Here is a 15,734-nt window from a genome sequence, read left to right on the forward strand (position 1 = left end):
TGGGGCTAGGAGGATGTGCAGGCTCATGGTGGCGCTTACCTCAGGTAGCTCCCAGCGGGCAGCCGAGGAGCTCCATCCACAGCAAGGTGGCCTTGGAGACAAGCCCCCACCTAGGTGAGCAGCAGATGGGGCTCAGACCAGCATAGAGGCATGGGGACACGGTCAGAGCGGAGTGCAGGCGTCCGGGAGGAGGTCTGACCGTGCTTCAGAGGCAGGCCTTTTTTGGAGCTCCCTTATTGAAGCTGGGGAGCGGCTCTGTTCAGTGCTACCCGCGCCTCCTCCCCCCTCGCCGCTTGCTGGTGGCGGTGCAGTATGGCCCCCCTCTCCCCAACCTGGAGCCAAACTCCGGCCAGGTCCTACTTCCCCCTTGCACACGTGCCTGGAAGCAACAACACGAACTAGCGAGTCGGAGCCGGGCGGGAGGAAAAAGCGGCACCGCACGTGCGGAGGCTGCCAGTCTGTGGGCGGGGCAGGGTTACACCTGCTGATGCCCCTGGCGTGTGTTGCTGGGGGAGATGGGCAAACGGGACACCTCACGCCGACTCCACAACAGCCCGGGCCTGGCCCAGGCGGAGGGACCGAGACACGGCGTCGGCCGGTCCCTCACGCCGCTCGGCGCCCACTCTGCGCATGCGCTGCGGGGGAAAATGCCGCGCCAAGAAACGTTCATCGGCAGCTGCGTGTGTCTGAGAAACGCTGACGGGGCAGCTGTCCCGCCCCCCCGTCACGCATGCAGCTCCCTCAGTGCGCATGCCCGCTGTCCTCTGGGCTCCTCCAATCCTTTCTCTCTCTCCGCCACTACCCGGGGGGACCCCCCGGTGGGCAAAACCATTCACCACAACGTTGGGGGCCGTGTTAGCGCCTGTGCCTCTTTAACGCCTTGCCTTCCGCGAGAGGGCTTCCGTCGCCCCTGCCAGTTCTTGACTCTGCGGCAGGAGGCTCATTTACTGCCACTACGTTGGTTTGGAGTTGCCGATCCGCCCCTGCCCCCCGCCAATGGACAGGAGCTGGTTATCCCAAGATGGAGGCGGTCCTGAGCTGCCGTAAAGCACAGTTCCGAGCCGGCCTGACTCGCGTGGGAGTGAGCCAGACTCGGGGTCTCCCGTAGCGTGGCCCCCCCAGGACTGTGCCGAGCGCGAGCCGCTGCACCCGCTTCCGAGCCATGGTGAGTAACGGCCGCGGAGGAGGGAGGGGAAAGAGCTTGAACATTCCTCATGGGAGGGGTGCGCGCGCTGTTGTCACTCGCTCGCCAACCCCAACGGTCCGTCCGCGCTTTGCCCCCGGGCGCGGTCAGAAAACCCTTCCCCATGGGACCGCACGTCACGGCTGCCGAGTCCGCAGGGAGGGCGGAGCCCCCGCCCCTCGTCTCAGCGGCGTTAACCCTGGAGCCTAATGATGCCCGTGGCCACTTAATGCCCTAATGCTAGGGTGGGGTTGCCTCTGCTGCGGAATTAGAAGGAGCTGCTGAGGAAGGCTGGTGTCTGTGATTAGCTGTCATTTGTTAGAGTCTTGCCTAAGACTGAAGAGGTTGTGAAAGCTAGGACTATAACAGCGTTTAAAAGATAACCTCCCAGAATTTATCCAGTTACGTCCATTGATGGCTATTAGCCAGGATAGGGTAAGGAGTGGTGTCCCTAGCCTCTGTTTGTCCTTGACCATTACCTGTCAGGTTCACTCCCTTTGGGGCACCTGGTATTGGCCACTGTAGGTAGAGAGGATATTGGGCTAGATGGACCATTGGTCTGACCCAGTACGGCTGTTATGTCCTTATATAAGACTCATCAGCACCGGACCTGCATTGTGCTAGATGCTGTACAAACACAGTGGCAGATTGGCCCTGCCCTGAAAAGCTCACAGTTCAAGTAGCCAAGACAGACACAGGGTGGGAGAAGGGGTATCTGTACAGTCAAATATAGCTGCCCCAAGTATTCAGAAATCATCAAGTAGGCCAAAAAATCATCAAACTTTAAAAAAAAAAATGGTTTGGGGATCTCTTAATTACATTTTTGTTTTGGAGCACCTGGCTTATATTTGCCTCAGAACTTCAGGTGTTCTCCTACATCTATGAGGACTAGAAATTCACAGGATTTTCTGATGACAGTTGAGATTCTCAGTTAATCCTTTGGCTGTGGGAGAGTGCCTGTCTTTAAGAAAAAACACCAATATCTCAAGCTTTGTGCTAAAGTCAGGAGAGTTGGCAACAGTGATAAGTCACAGGGAGAAAGTTGGGAGAGACCCAAAAAAGAGGAAAGATTAGTGATGAAGAGAAACCAAGGGTAGAAATAGCGGTAGCCCTAAAAGGAGGCATAACTTTCCAGTGTGATAAAATACAGAACAGATATTAACTAAAAGGTATGTTTATTACACACAAGCAATACTCTACCCTCCATCTCTGTGCAAACCTCCCACTGATATTAAAGGAATGTATATAAGGATGGCATATAGGTCTGAAATTATTTCCTGGCCCTATGCAAACCATAATTATATAAATGGAATTCTGCCCTCTCCACAGAATGGGCTTCAGAGGCACACTGAATAATTTAATCCACAAGCTACTGGGCTGCAGGAATGGGAGACCTGGATTTTAAACATTGCATTTGTACCACCATTCTCCTGCAAATTCACTGTTAGCAGTAGTGGTGTATATGTCTGCTTACTTACAGTCTTGCATCTCATTTTGTGATAATGCCAGACATAAGATTCCAAAATGCAAACAATATTAAAAGCATACCCTGGCAGCTGATACCTTCTTACACCAATGTATCCCAAATGCTACGTAACATGTTACATTATCTGTTTTACATTTTAAAATTATAAAGCAAGGAGAGGAAGGTTAGGCTTATACTGTAACTTACACAATGAAAATGTTCTTATATAATTTTTTTTAATCTGTCAGTGTTCTCAATAATAGAACTGATTGGAAAATGTTTTTTTTTTTTTCACACAGTTGTATAGAGAGTTGTAGAATATATTTCCAACAGGATAGTGCTTCAGATTTCTGAAGAATTCAGGATGCTGAGAGGCTGAGATGGTTTATTTTATGTGGTAGTGGTTCAGTTGACAATTTCATTATGAATAACTGGGCTAGAAATATATATTTATGGACCATTGTGTAAATTATATATAGGAAGCTACATTTGCCTGTCCGTTTCCCAGCTTGAACTTTGTCAGATGTGCCCTGATGTTCAGAGTGCAGTTACTTAAGAACACCTGAAAGCACAGCTGAAAATCACGTGCTGTAATCAGTCTGAAATTCATGTTTAATGTATAATTCTACAGAACACAAATATATATCTGCAGCTGACTTTTAGAACATGTGAGCTGTACTACTTTTAGATAGTGCAAGAACACACCTAATTTTGGTTTTCTTTTTAAGCTCAGCTGTTCAAGAGTATGTAACATTTTCTGAAATTTTATAGCAAAGAACGTGTGTGTATGCTTTGGGGAGGAAAGGGGTTCCTTAGAAAAGTTTTTAATATATATATATTTTTATAACCAGAACATAACTTTGCTTTTGCAGCCTCACAGAAGGAAGAAACCCTTTATAGAGAAAAAGAAAGCTGTAACATTTCACCTGGTACACAGAAGTCAGAGGGACCCTTTGGCAGCTGATAATACTGCACCTCAGAGAGTTCTGTTGCCTTCACAGAAGGTAAATGCTCACTTCAACCATGGAAGCTTGGATTAAAAATTAATATTGTAGGAGAGTAAAATGATAAGATTTAGAGTCATAACTTGAGAAAAATGAGGATGGCTTGGGAATAGGTTTTAGTTAGAAGATTCGACTGAAATCTACCGCAATGTAAGAGGCTGAATGTTTGGTTTTTTTTGAGAACACACTCGAATCTTTATAATTTTTTACACTCCTATACAGACAAATCATCAGCATTTTATTAAACACTTCCTAGTGAGAGAATTTTACCTAGCTAGAGGTGGTTATGGTGGATGCAAGGGGAGGGCAGAACCCACCAGGGAGGTCCAAGAACAGCGTGCCATTGATAAACCCTGGAATTTAGGAGTTCAAGGCTCTCAGCCTCAAAATTAATCCCTGCTGCCTCTGTGTAGTGAACAGTTATAACAAATCTCCATGCACTGAATATTTGTATAGCTTCTGTACACACAGAGATTTGCAAAAGTTTTGTAAGTAAATGTTTTGCTCATGGGCATACATGGGCTGAACACCTTGTTAAGTGTGTGTTGGATTGTTTGTTTTTAAAACAAAAGCTTAGTTAAGCCACAAAACTCATCTTCTCATGTGTTTTAAAAAAAAAAAAATTTCCTCCTGAACCCTTTAGACTAAGGCTGTTTCAGTTCTGTTTTTTATCTGTTTGGGGTTTTTTGTTTTTTCCTGCAAGGTGTCCTTGTTTTTTCAAGATGAGGATTCCCAGGTTATCTATTTGAGATCCACATTATTGCTAATGAATTTGAATCTGACCTAATTTATTAATCCTAATCTTGTTTACAATCTCAAGGGAGATAAGGAACAGAGGAGAGAAGAGCAGAGGAAATATGGAGTGTTCTTTGATGATGACTATGACTACTTGCAGCATCTAAAAGAAGCCTCTGGTCCCTCCGAGCTAGTCCCATCTGATGTGTCTGGTCAATCAAGCAGGAGTATAGTGAGAGAGGAAGGAGAGAGAGAGGAAGAAAGTCAACAGATTCCAGTAAGTATGGTATTTGCTGCACTGTTGACCATTTTTGTGTTGTATCTTGCTGAGTTTAACATCCTGTAAATCCAGCTACATGTTCAAAATCTAATAACCTTGTTCAAAAAGCGTTCATGTGGTTATAAGCTACTTATGAAGGATTCTATTTTTCCAGGGCACTTTGGCATACCAGATTTCCTATTTGATCATAGGCAAAAGTATTATAATGGCAATTAATGATCCATTTGTTATTTAGAAACTGCAAAGCGCTTAAATGATTTTCATCATGACCGTGAGGGTTCTTGTATGACCCAAAAGCGACGGGATCCCATAATAGTTGTATGGGGAAAAAAAACCAAAAATCATGTGAGTTGCTTACAGTACTTTTGCATTTGTTTATAATTATTATAAAACACTCAGATGCTGTGGTAATGGACTATGAGGAAATCTTAAATAAGTAGTAATAAACTAGAAACTATATCAAATATTGGTAAGAAGGTAATGAAACAAAATCTGGGGAAAATACAGGTGAATGCTTCCAGTGTTGAGTACAGTGAAGTCTTGACATTCAGTAGTGTGCCAAACACTATATGTTAGTGGTTTGGAAAGCTATTAGGTAACCCTGACACGCAGTGGAGTGTGCAAGAACAGTGTACAAACTGAATCAACAGTAGCTTATTTTAAAGGCCTGGGGAAGTGTTTTTTCAATTTTGACGAAAACTGGCACACATGACAGTTTTAAAAACAAAGTATGTTTTGACCACATTATAAAAAGTTCCATAAAATTAATTACTTCGGAAGCACTGTTTTTAAGTTTTTTAAGTCTTGCAAATAGAAAGGGCTGTAGAAGGGAAATCTTAAAATGGTCTTTAGGAATGCTTATGCTATTAAGGAAATAGAAAGTTGCTTCTGGTTATTTCCTGCACAACCATTTCCTCAGTCACATGTTGAAAGCTTTCAAACAATCTCTATATTTGGGGCGTATGCATACTAAGGGCAAAAATTCTTCATTGGCTAACTTCCATTACTTAGTCCAATAAAGAAACAAGGTGAGTGAGGTGGTAACTTTTATAGGAACAACTTCTGTTGGTGAAAAAGACAAGCTTTTTTGCTAGACAGAGTTCTTCTCAAGTCCACTAAAACTTAAGACATCAGTTAAAATCCTGTTTTCTCCAGGTAAGTAAGCAGTAATTTTCAAAGATATGTCTCTTTGTCAAAGGTATGACCACTCTTGCATCTTTAAGACTATCTTAAATAAATAGCTATTTTTTTGTTTAAAGGCTCCTGCTATTAACTTGCCTTCCTCAGTGTTTGCCTCAGAGTTTGAAGAGGATGTGGGACTGTTAAATAAAGCTGCTCCTATTTCAGGTACCATACAACTCTTTACCTGTTCTTCTTTTGTGAAGCTAATGGTCCTCTTGGTGACTTAGGTGAAATTATATTTTTGTTAAACATTAAGATGGTTCATCTTTTGATTAATATGAACCTTGCATATTTGATTATTTTGCTTCAGGTATTGCTCAATAGCAGAGAGAAGAATGTCTCCATAATTGAGGAGAACGAAAAAGTGACTCAGTTTATTTTTCTCAGTAATTGAATCGGTGCTTTTGGCATTATATAGTAACTGGTTCTAATCCTTGGGTTTGTTGTATTGTGCAGGAAATCCTAGTTGGGAAAGGAAGAAGAGAGGGGAAAATCCTTCAGAGGGTGGTTGGTTTTTTTTTGTTTTTGTGTTTTTTTTTAAGGAATTTTGTCAGTCTTTTAACGCCCCATTCCTTTATTGGGATATGTTAAAGTATATCTTTGTGCCCCGGTAGAGTCCCACTGATGCAAAAGTTCATCTACATGCATCCCAGTATAGAACTGGGGCTTCATTCTCAAAGTTTGTCTTCCTTGGAAGAAAAGTAAATTCCATTCAGCATCCCAGGGTTGTGGTCTTAAACTGTAGCATGATTTAAGTGTTCAGTGTGTTACAAAGATGTACAGCGTGCTTGCATAATATACCTATGTGGCCATTCTGTTATAGCATCTATCGCACGTTCTCGGATTGGGTTTTAAAATCCACAGTTCCTTCTGTCCAGAAAGGGGAGTTCTAATGACAAGTGTGCAACAAACTGAAGTAGAGGATTAGTTTTGCGGCCTGTGTGTGTGTGTGTGTGTGTGTGTGTAAGGGTGTTTTTTTATATATAGTCTGCAATGGAAATGTATGTACTCTAAGCATAGGAGAAGCAGTCATCCAAATCAGAATAACTCATGTATAATTGATGAGATAAGTCGCATATTATGATGTGTTCAGACTATTGGACCGCATATCTGTCTGACTTCTAATGAGCAGAATTATAGTTTTTAACTGAAACATTGTACACTGTCCGATTCAACTCAGCGACTTTGCCATGTGCTTCTAATGAATTCTTTAAAATTCTTTCCCTCCTTCCCAAAAAGGGGGTTATTATCTGAGCTCAGCAAATAGCTCCACTTAGTACAAATTAGTATTTATAGTTGGGAACCTTTGTTTCAGGAAAGTGGCTTGGGGATGCAATACCAATTTTAAAGCATTCTTTTCCATTGTAGGACCCCGTTTGGATTTTGACCCTGATATTGTTGCAGCTCTTGATGATGACTTTGACTTCAATAATCCAGATAATCTTCTCGAAGATGACTTTGTCTTAAAGGCCAATGAGCAAGGGAAAGGGGACTGGAAAAGAGAGGATTGTCGGTATATGGAGCTTTGTAGAACTCTTTAATGTCATAACAAATAATGCAGTATTGTCCTTAGTTCTTTTTTTGTTTTTTATCTGTTTGAACAGCACTAAATTCACAAATATATGGAATTTACTTAGTAAACAGGATTATGAGATCTAAACTGTTTCCAAACCTAATGCAATCTCATTGTTACCCATGATACCTCACTTCATAGTATTTCTAGCATTAGCTACTGGTACCACTTCTTTCATAAGCACATGCATAGTTTTACTCTTATTAATATTCCATATTCCAGTATTCCTTTGCTTTCTCTTTCTTTTCTGTTCCCGTTTCCTGATGTATAACTAACCAGATATGCTGCATTTGGAATAACCAGGGAACGACCAAGCGTGAAAGCATTTCTGGCTATCCACCCTAATCAAATATTTATTGGTACACCCTGAGTTTAACTTTGGCAGCACTTTTACTACTAAACATTTCGACTACTTGTATCAGCATGAGAAGAATCATTTTTAAATTTAATTTGGCTAAGTTTATGAGGTGATAACCCGTCACAGTCTACCCAGTGTTGTTTTATACCCATTTCTTAAGTGGCTGATCTACATCTATATTATACTCAGGAGCTCTGATACTGAGGATGAAGATGAGTGGGAAGATATGGATGATGATGGTGGAAAGGACAACAACGGTAGTGATGAAGATTATGATTCAGAGGGTCCTTTGTCAGATGATGAGGGAGTTAGTGAAGAGATGAAAGAGTTTCTTTTCATGCAAGAGGAGACCAAGAGCCGTTTCACAGCATACTCCATGACTTCGTCCGTAATGAGAAGGAATGAACAGTTGACCCTGCTAGATGAGAGATTTGAGAAGGTGAGACAGCTCACTGATAAAAATGCTAAGAAGCCCGAAGTTTGAGAGAGAGGATATTTTAAACCTATTTTTCTGTGCTTTTTTAACTCAAGGCAGGGGTTACAAAATGTTTGAAAACAGCCCCCCAGTCCAATATTCCTACGAGGCACCCACTGCAGTTTGAAAACTTCAGACTTAGTCACATACAAAAAGGAAATGTACACCAATGCAGATGCGGTTTTAATTTTAAGGAGATTAAACATTGATTGCCAGTTCTTGCTAAAATAAAATGTGTTGTCTATCATTATAGGATTTTTTTTCTCGCATATCCCAGTTTGAAAACCACTGCTAAGATGATCCATGCGCATAGACCGTTATACCTGTGCAAGCTCTCACTCATTTAATTTCACAGTGATGGCAATGTCTGTTCTTCTCTGAAGATATTTTGCATTACAAGATATGAGTTTGAGTGTGGGTTTTAAATGGTTCTCATCCAGTACATGGTTATATTGTCTCATTCACATTAAAAGGCCGCAGGGATGTAATCCTAACTATGGATTTCCTCTTTTCCTGCCTCCAACAATTATAATCATTTCCATTGCTATGGGGAGATGTGGAATCTCAAGCAGTAAAGGATATATCATTTGTCAAATGACATATTTCCATCTGTAATGGGGGGGAGGTATTTTAGTCCTATGAAGTGAATTTATAAGGTATGATGTTTTTAAAGTGCTTTGATCTAATTGTATGAAAAGTATGGTGGATGCATGAAGTGTAACTTTTCTACTAGGCAGTGGCAGTCTAATTAATTTATTTAATTATCCCAAACAATGTCCCAAAGAGAAATGAGTAATTTGACTGTATAACATTGAAAGATCATTAATTTACTATTGGTATGCTTATGTCAGTCGGAGGTAAAGGAGAGCCTGCTGCAGGCCTACCCTTCACTACTGCTACTACTACTGTATTTGTTTTGTAGACTTTTTTCAAAGACTTCTATGAGGGGAGAAAGAAATGGGAGTGAATAGAAAGAAATTTATCATTATAGTTATCGTAATGCTGAGGAGACATAGTACTGGAGCAGGACCTCATTGTGCTAGGCACTGTAAGAACACAGAACCGACAGTCTCTGTCCTGCAGAACTTTTTGTTACAAATAGTGTGAAAATTTTTAATATCCAGATAAGCTGTTGAACAACATTGCATTTCTCTCAACACATGCAATCTAGACACAAATATTCATCATTCATTTAGCTTTGTGTGTTTTTCCTTTAGTTCTTTGAACAGTTTGATGACGACGAGATCGGAGCGTTGGATAATGTGGAATTAGAAGGCTTTATTCACACCAACAGCTCTCGGTTGCAAGAAGTCCTGAATGACTACTACAAGGAGAAAGCTAAGGAGTGTGTAGAATCACTTTTAGAGCTACTTGTGTGAATCAGAACTAACTCTAATTACACGTTACTCATCTTAGTGACATATCTCACTTATTAAGATAAAATCTGAGTTTTAATTCTCCTCGATGGAGACCATATTTTTGTTTGTAGGATGTAATTAGTTTAGTGTTTTTGTAAAGTATTCATATTTTTATTTAGCAGTGGATTTCAGTTTAATTGAGTGATGATGCACCAAAGTGACATGGAGTATGTTTTTTGGTGCTTTCAGTCTTGTTGAAAAGGAGACATAATTGTATCCCACTGAACTACTGCTAATGTTCAGAGGCCTTCTGAGTCCTTCTGACTTGCAAGGAAGTTACTCATTTGGACTGAGGTTTTGCCCTACCATGCATCTTTCTGTTGTTGCTGTTATAACTGACTCTGCTGCAGGGTCAGGTACATCTCCATCTGCTGTTGTGTACAGAACCAACAGCAGAACCTGTTATGTACATAGTGGAATGATTTGTGTATCATGATTGTATACCTAATTGATCGTGTATACCTAGTTGAACACTTAAGACCTAATCCCTTGCATTCAGATGTTGAGGGGGGACGACAGTCAGCCAGCCATTTGGTTTACTGGTGTTTCCTCCTTCCTGCATTCAAGTGCGCCAAATATTCTTGAAAGTAGAGGCAGCTTTCTTAGCAATCTACCTCTGACAGTGCAGATATTTAAATAGTCTGGGGTTTTTTTTTGGAGACTTAGGAGAAAGGACAAGAAATTCCCATGTCACATTACTAAGTGGTTTGTTTTGGTTTTTTTTTTTAACATAAGAATGTTTTTCCTGTCTTTTGGGGGGTGGGGGGTTATGTAGTCAGATTTAAATAAGAGGTGGAGGGAAAGGATCAGCCCTTCATTCTTTTTTTCTGTTAGGAAGTTACAGTGAAATTCTTATTTTTTTTTCCTTTCCCTGACTCCCATCCTCTTCTCTTATCTTCTCTAAAAGCTCTGTGAAACCCGATGCTCTTGAACCAAGAAACGATTTAGATTCTTCCCTTAATGAGAAGGGTGAGGAGGAAGAAGAAGAAGAAATTATAACTTTAGTTATTGAGGAACCCAAAGAGAAGTGGGATTGTGAATCCATTTTGAGTAAGTATGTGAGACTTATTTTTTCCAGGGATAGTAAAGCAGATGGTAGATTGTCTTGTTACTGATAGCAAGGTTTCTAATTAAAATAGCCTCTGCATTTCTCTGTGCTTTTGACTGGCACATAACAGCATACATTCTCATAAAAGAATTTTGGCCAGGAGTGTATTAAGTGCACTAAAACATAACTAATTGCTATAACTCTTTCTAATTTAATGTATAACTTTTGTTTTAAAAATTGCTATGCAAATTGGGGTGGTATTTTTCAGTATACAACCTTCCATTAGCTTCATTTTTCTGTTTTGCCCTAGGTACATACTCAAACTTGTATAATCATCCAAAACTTATTGAGGAGCCAGCAAAGGTAAAATCATTAGGTTTATTTTCTATATTGTATGAAGTTTACAGAAGCCTAAGCAGCAGCATGACTTGTAGAGTCAAGACAAAGACAGTTACTTTCCTGTTGGCTGTATTTGTCTTTGAGTTGACCTGCAAATGGGGTGTGGAGGTAGCAGTGTTGTGTTCTGTTTTTGCTGCTTCATGATTTATAAAACATTTAGCAGGTGGTGGTTGTGGTGTTTTTTTTTTGTTTGTTTTTTTGTTTGTTTTTTTTTAAGGTGGGAAAGGGGGTGAGAAAGGAAGAATAACTTTTTTACATTGAAAATTCAAAATTTGCATAACTTGTTTTTCCTGGAGAATTAGTAAGATTATATCACTAATATCAAGAGTACAACCTGCGCATACTTGCGAGAAATCAATTCTTTTGGAGGTGGATCTTTGCTGTCCTTTTGAGGACTGAGAACTTTTACCACAGTTCTTTTGTCCTCCAAGAAGTTCCACAGCGAAATTTAAAATACATCTTGATATTTCTGAAGTTCAAAAAATAAAGCAAACCTCCTTCTCTTTGAGACCTCCTCATAAAAAAGCAAAGAGATACAACCTTAATTTTTTTCCTTATTAGTTACCTTTAAGTAAAATTTAAATAAAAGAAGGGAGGGACAGTAATGTTAAATATAAGTTTTAAGGCCGACTTCTGCCACAGATATGTATGGTAGTTCTTGAGTTTGATTGGAAATCGTGCATCTATCTGAGGGCAGAATTTGGCTTGCATGTTCACTATTGGAAAACTTGTAGCATTATTGGTGGTTCTGTACTATTGGTGATAAGCAAGGGGGTGATCCATAAACCTTGGAAGAAAAGCACACAGAGGATGGAGAGTTAAAGACAACTACTTCACTGACACATTGTCTGTCTGTATTTTAGTCCAAACCAATCAAAATTTCTCACAAGAGTGGAATCCCACTGGATATCTTGCCTCAGAGAGGTCTTACGGCTAAGCAGATCGAACGCATGCAGATGATTGATCAAAGTGATCTGCCAAGAGTATCCACACAGCCACGTTTAAAAAATGAGAGCAGAGAGGATCGAAAAGCTAGAAAACAAGCTATAAAGGAAGAACGAAAGGTAAAATCTAGTCTTTAATATTTTAAGACAACCCCTCTGGAAAATGTGTTGCTCTGTTCCTCATTATTCTGTTGGTTTTTTTTAAACCATTTTTTCTTTTAAACCAATTTATATTGTTTCTGGGAATTATTGGGAAAAATTCACTGGCCTTCAAGGGCTGATTTCTGTAGCTGAAACTGGAGTCTTTTGTTATATAAAAGTCTAACATGCTTCAACCTGAGAAAAGAGAATGTGAAGCAGTATATCTCTAAAACTTAGATATTAGTCCTGAGGTAATTCTGCACCACTGCGCAATGCAGAATTTTGCAGAAATTAATGTACATGCAGAATTTCCATTCCCCCACAGAAATGGGCTGCAGTGCTGATAGCCGCCACCAAGGGCCACTGGATTCAGCAGAGCATGTCTTACACACAGAAGACACTGCTGTGGGGAGGGAGAGGGAGCTAAAGGGTTCCAGGAAACAACAAGTCCGAGCATGCCCTGAGGGAAGGAGAGGGCAGCATGCAGGAAACTGCAAGCCTGGGACTGAGCATCAGGCTGTTTCTCCCTCTGGAACCCTGGGCTTAGAGGGGCGGGCAGAGAAGGGTGTGTGGGGAAGGGGAGAACTCTGTAACTGGGCTCTGGGGGGAAGGAGCTGTAGGTATCTGGGCCAGGGATGGGGTGCCCCACAGTTGACTCTGGGGAGGAGGGGGGTTGGGTGTATTGGGGCGAGGGGGCAGAGAAACAGGAATTGGGTTGTCATAGAGGTTCCTTAACTCTACTCCTGGGGGAGAGTTTGTGTGTGTCTGAATTGTTACAAACATATTTGGTGACCAGTATTTTGAAATAAATTACCAAAATAATTGAAACTGGCATGATTATGTAGTGTTCTTTTGACATAAAATTTGGAGAATTTTTTCAATTGTTTGGCACAGAATGCCCCCAGGAGTAAGATATGTGGGGCATCCTACACTACAAGTGCTACAACGGTACTGTTGCAGCACTGTAGATGCTTACTTCCATCAACATAGCGGTGACTGCACTGAAGCATAGGTTGTCTTATTCATACCCAAGAGATATAGTTTTTTCATACTCATGAGCGATGTTGCTAAGTCAACCGAAGTGGTGTGGGGTTTTTTTGTTTTTTTTAAATGTATAAACTAGACCTTATTTAGCATGTCTCTGAAAGTTATTCAAATATCTCCTTTGGATTGTGAAGGTGTTGGGAGTGAATTATATACTCTGCAAATCTCAAAAATTGGTTTTTAATGTGTAAGTCATTCATGTTTGCAGGAACGGAGAATGGAGAAGAAAGCCAACAAATTAGCCTTCAAGTTGGAAAAAACAAGGCAAGAAAAAGAACTGCTCAATCTGAGACAGAACATTCAAGGGCTCCAGCTGTCATAGTGGAACAAATGACTTTTTTTCATATTGTGGAAAGTTCTTTGCATTGTTCTTTGTGCTAGGATCTTGGGAAGACACTGACTCTTTTTTAACCTTGTCCCATCATGGACAGAAGTTCATAACATGGTATTTGAATTTTTCTATAACCAGGTCCAGTAATTTTGCCATCTTTTTTTAAATGTAAACAGCTGAAACAATTTTTGGTTACAAATTAAAATTTACGGTAGTATTACTGTATTTTTGTGTCATGAACATGGCAGCTATTTATAAACTGAGTTGCACTGGGAGTGTTATACTTAAATTACAGAAAAATATACATTTTCTCTGCAACAGGTTTTGTACATACTGAGAAATTTTAGCTATTGTGATTCAAGAGATCTCAGTGCTGTTTCTTGATTAGATTTACCTATCTGATTGTGCATAAAATAATTTTCCCTCCCTTTTTATAATGGTATTTAAATGCAGGTTCAGTTGGAAACCACTCTTTGACCTTAACTCAGTTCAGTATATCAAGAATATGCAGTATTTTCCCCCAAGCCCTGTCCAACTGTCTGAGGTATCTATTGCTGTTTGAATACTATTGTGAAGAGTATTGGAAAATCGTATTTTAAGAGAGGTTTAGAAAACTGTTTTTAAATTTAAGGGTTGTCTAAATTCACATGGTTGTGCTTTCCATTTCATTTGGCGGGTGAAATAATTAAAGATATTTAATGCAAGATTTAGGTTGTGCATTTAAAATCAAAGTTAGCAACATTAACATCATTTCCTTGTGAAATTAACTTGGCTATATTGAACAGGTTTGCATACAGAGTTTGCTGTAAAATATTCAAACAGTAATAAGTCAAAACTACACACGCAGGAAAAAAGAGTAGAGTATGCTACATACGTGTGACACAACAAAAATGCTGTTGCACTTCCTGACTTTCTGGGACCTTAACTCTGCAGCCTTAGCATTGCACTGTGAGGGAGCTAAACTGTATAAACATTGGTGCTGTGTGAGGTCTAAATCATCCATGACCTAGGCAGGAACCTCTTGGAGGGCAGTGGTTCATCGTAATCAGACACCGTAAACACCTTAGTTCTGACTCTAGCATTGAATCTGCATTGGCTTTGATACTTGTCATTCTCTTGGTGGCAGTGGACCTATACACCTCAGAAAGGTGAGCAAGAGTTGCCCTTTTATGAGCAGAAAAGGGAAGTACCTCATCTTTGTAGTTCCACAGGACTACAACATGAACATCCTTTTATGCCGTCTTGCCATGGCCAGCTCAATGTAGAAGTCTCTGTGTATGCTGCTTATGGGTGGGAGATTCTGGTAGAATCATAACTTATTTCTAGGATATCAGGTACTATTTTTGGAAGAGTTCAGGAATGGTGCCCAGGATATAAGGGGAGAGAATTTTAAACTACTGTTAATTTAATCTCATCCCAGTTCGCTAAATCCTGAGCACTTTAAGACTGGTGCCTGTGAAGCTTAAATGAAATTTTTTTTTTTCCAGTTTTTCTTAAGTTTTTGTCATGTTGTTTTATTGCTTTTGGAAGTTTTCTTTAAGTTCTTCAACACAAACTTTCTGTCTTTGATGGGTCTGATGCAATTGTTCAAATTCCTATTGATCCCTAGTCAGGAGCGGCGCCAGGGTTTTTGGTGCCCTAGGCAGGGGTCCTTCCGCGCTCCTGGTTGGCAGCAATTCGGCGGCGGGGGGGGGGGGGGGGGGATCCTTCAGGGCACTTCAGCGGCGGGTCCTGGAGTGAGTGAAGGACCCGCCGCAGAATTGCCGCTGAAGACCCAGAGCGCGGAAGGACACCCCCGCCCCCCACCGAATTGCTGCCGAGGGCAGCAAAATGCCATACCCCCAAATTCTGGTGCCCTAGGCGACCACCTAGGTCACCTAAATGGAAGCACCGGCCCTGTCCCTAGTATGAACTGACACAGCAGTATGTACATTTCCCTTTATTGTCCTTATGGACACTAAATGAAGGTGAGCAGAAAGCAATGTGAGTCCTCTGTGTATAGAAACTATTCAAAGTGCTTTGGTTATAACATCTATTGCTGCTTGTGAGATTGAAGTATTGAAATTCAAACCTAAAAGCAGTTTCCTTTTCTCTCAAATCTCTTCCTACATTCTATATTAACCAAATCTGTAGAAATTACCCCACCTAATTATG

The 15,734-nt window shown here is 40.8% G+C and overlaps 1 protein-coding gene across 1 annotated transcript; it reads left to right on the top strand.

The window, feature by feature from the left end:
- The first annotated feature begins 805 nt into the window (after positions 1-805).
- Positions 806-15,262, top strand: LTV1 (LTV1 ribosome biogenesis factor). Its single transcript, XM_030556483.1, has 11 exons — positions 806-1,165; positions 3,521-3,652; positions 4,473-4,664; positions 5,927-6,014; positions 7,218-7,362; positions 7,970-8,219; positions 9,473-9,600; positions 10,581-10,723; positions 11,032-11,084; positions 11,984-12,184; positions 13,458-15,262. The coding sequence occupies exons 1-11, from the start codon at positions 1,163-1,165 to the stop codon at positions 13,569-13,571; spliced, it is 1,449 nt and encodes a 482-aa protein (XP_030412343.1). The 5' UTR covers positions 806-1,162; the 3' UTR covers positions 13,572-15,262.
- Positions 15,263-15,734: the final 472 nt, after the last annotated feature.

The sequence above is a fragment of the Gopherus evgoodei genome, chromosome 3, assembly GCF_007399415.2.
Source record: "Gopherus evgoodei ecotype Sinaloan lineage chromosome 3, rGopEvg1_v1.p, whole genome shotgun sequence".
Classification (NCBI taxonomy): Eukaryota; Metazoa; Chordata; order Testudines; family Testudinidae; genus Gopherus; species Gopherus evgoodei.

What these genes read in the sequence shown, in the direction of transcription:
- LTV1 (XM_030556483.1), top strand. An exon ending in TGGAAAAGAGAGGATTGTCG is followed by an intron (nt 7,363 to 7,969) that starts GTATATGGAGCT and finishes TATTATACTCAG; the next exon opens with GAGCTCTGATACTGAGGATG. An exon ending in CTATAAAGGAAGAACGAAAG is followed by an intron (nt 12,185 to 13,457) that starts GTAAAATCTAGT and finishes TCATGTTTGCAG; the next exon opens with GAACGGAGAATGGAGAAGAA.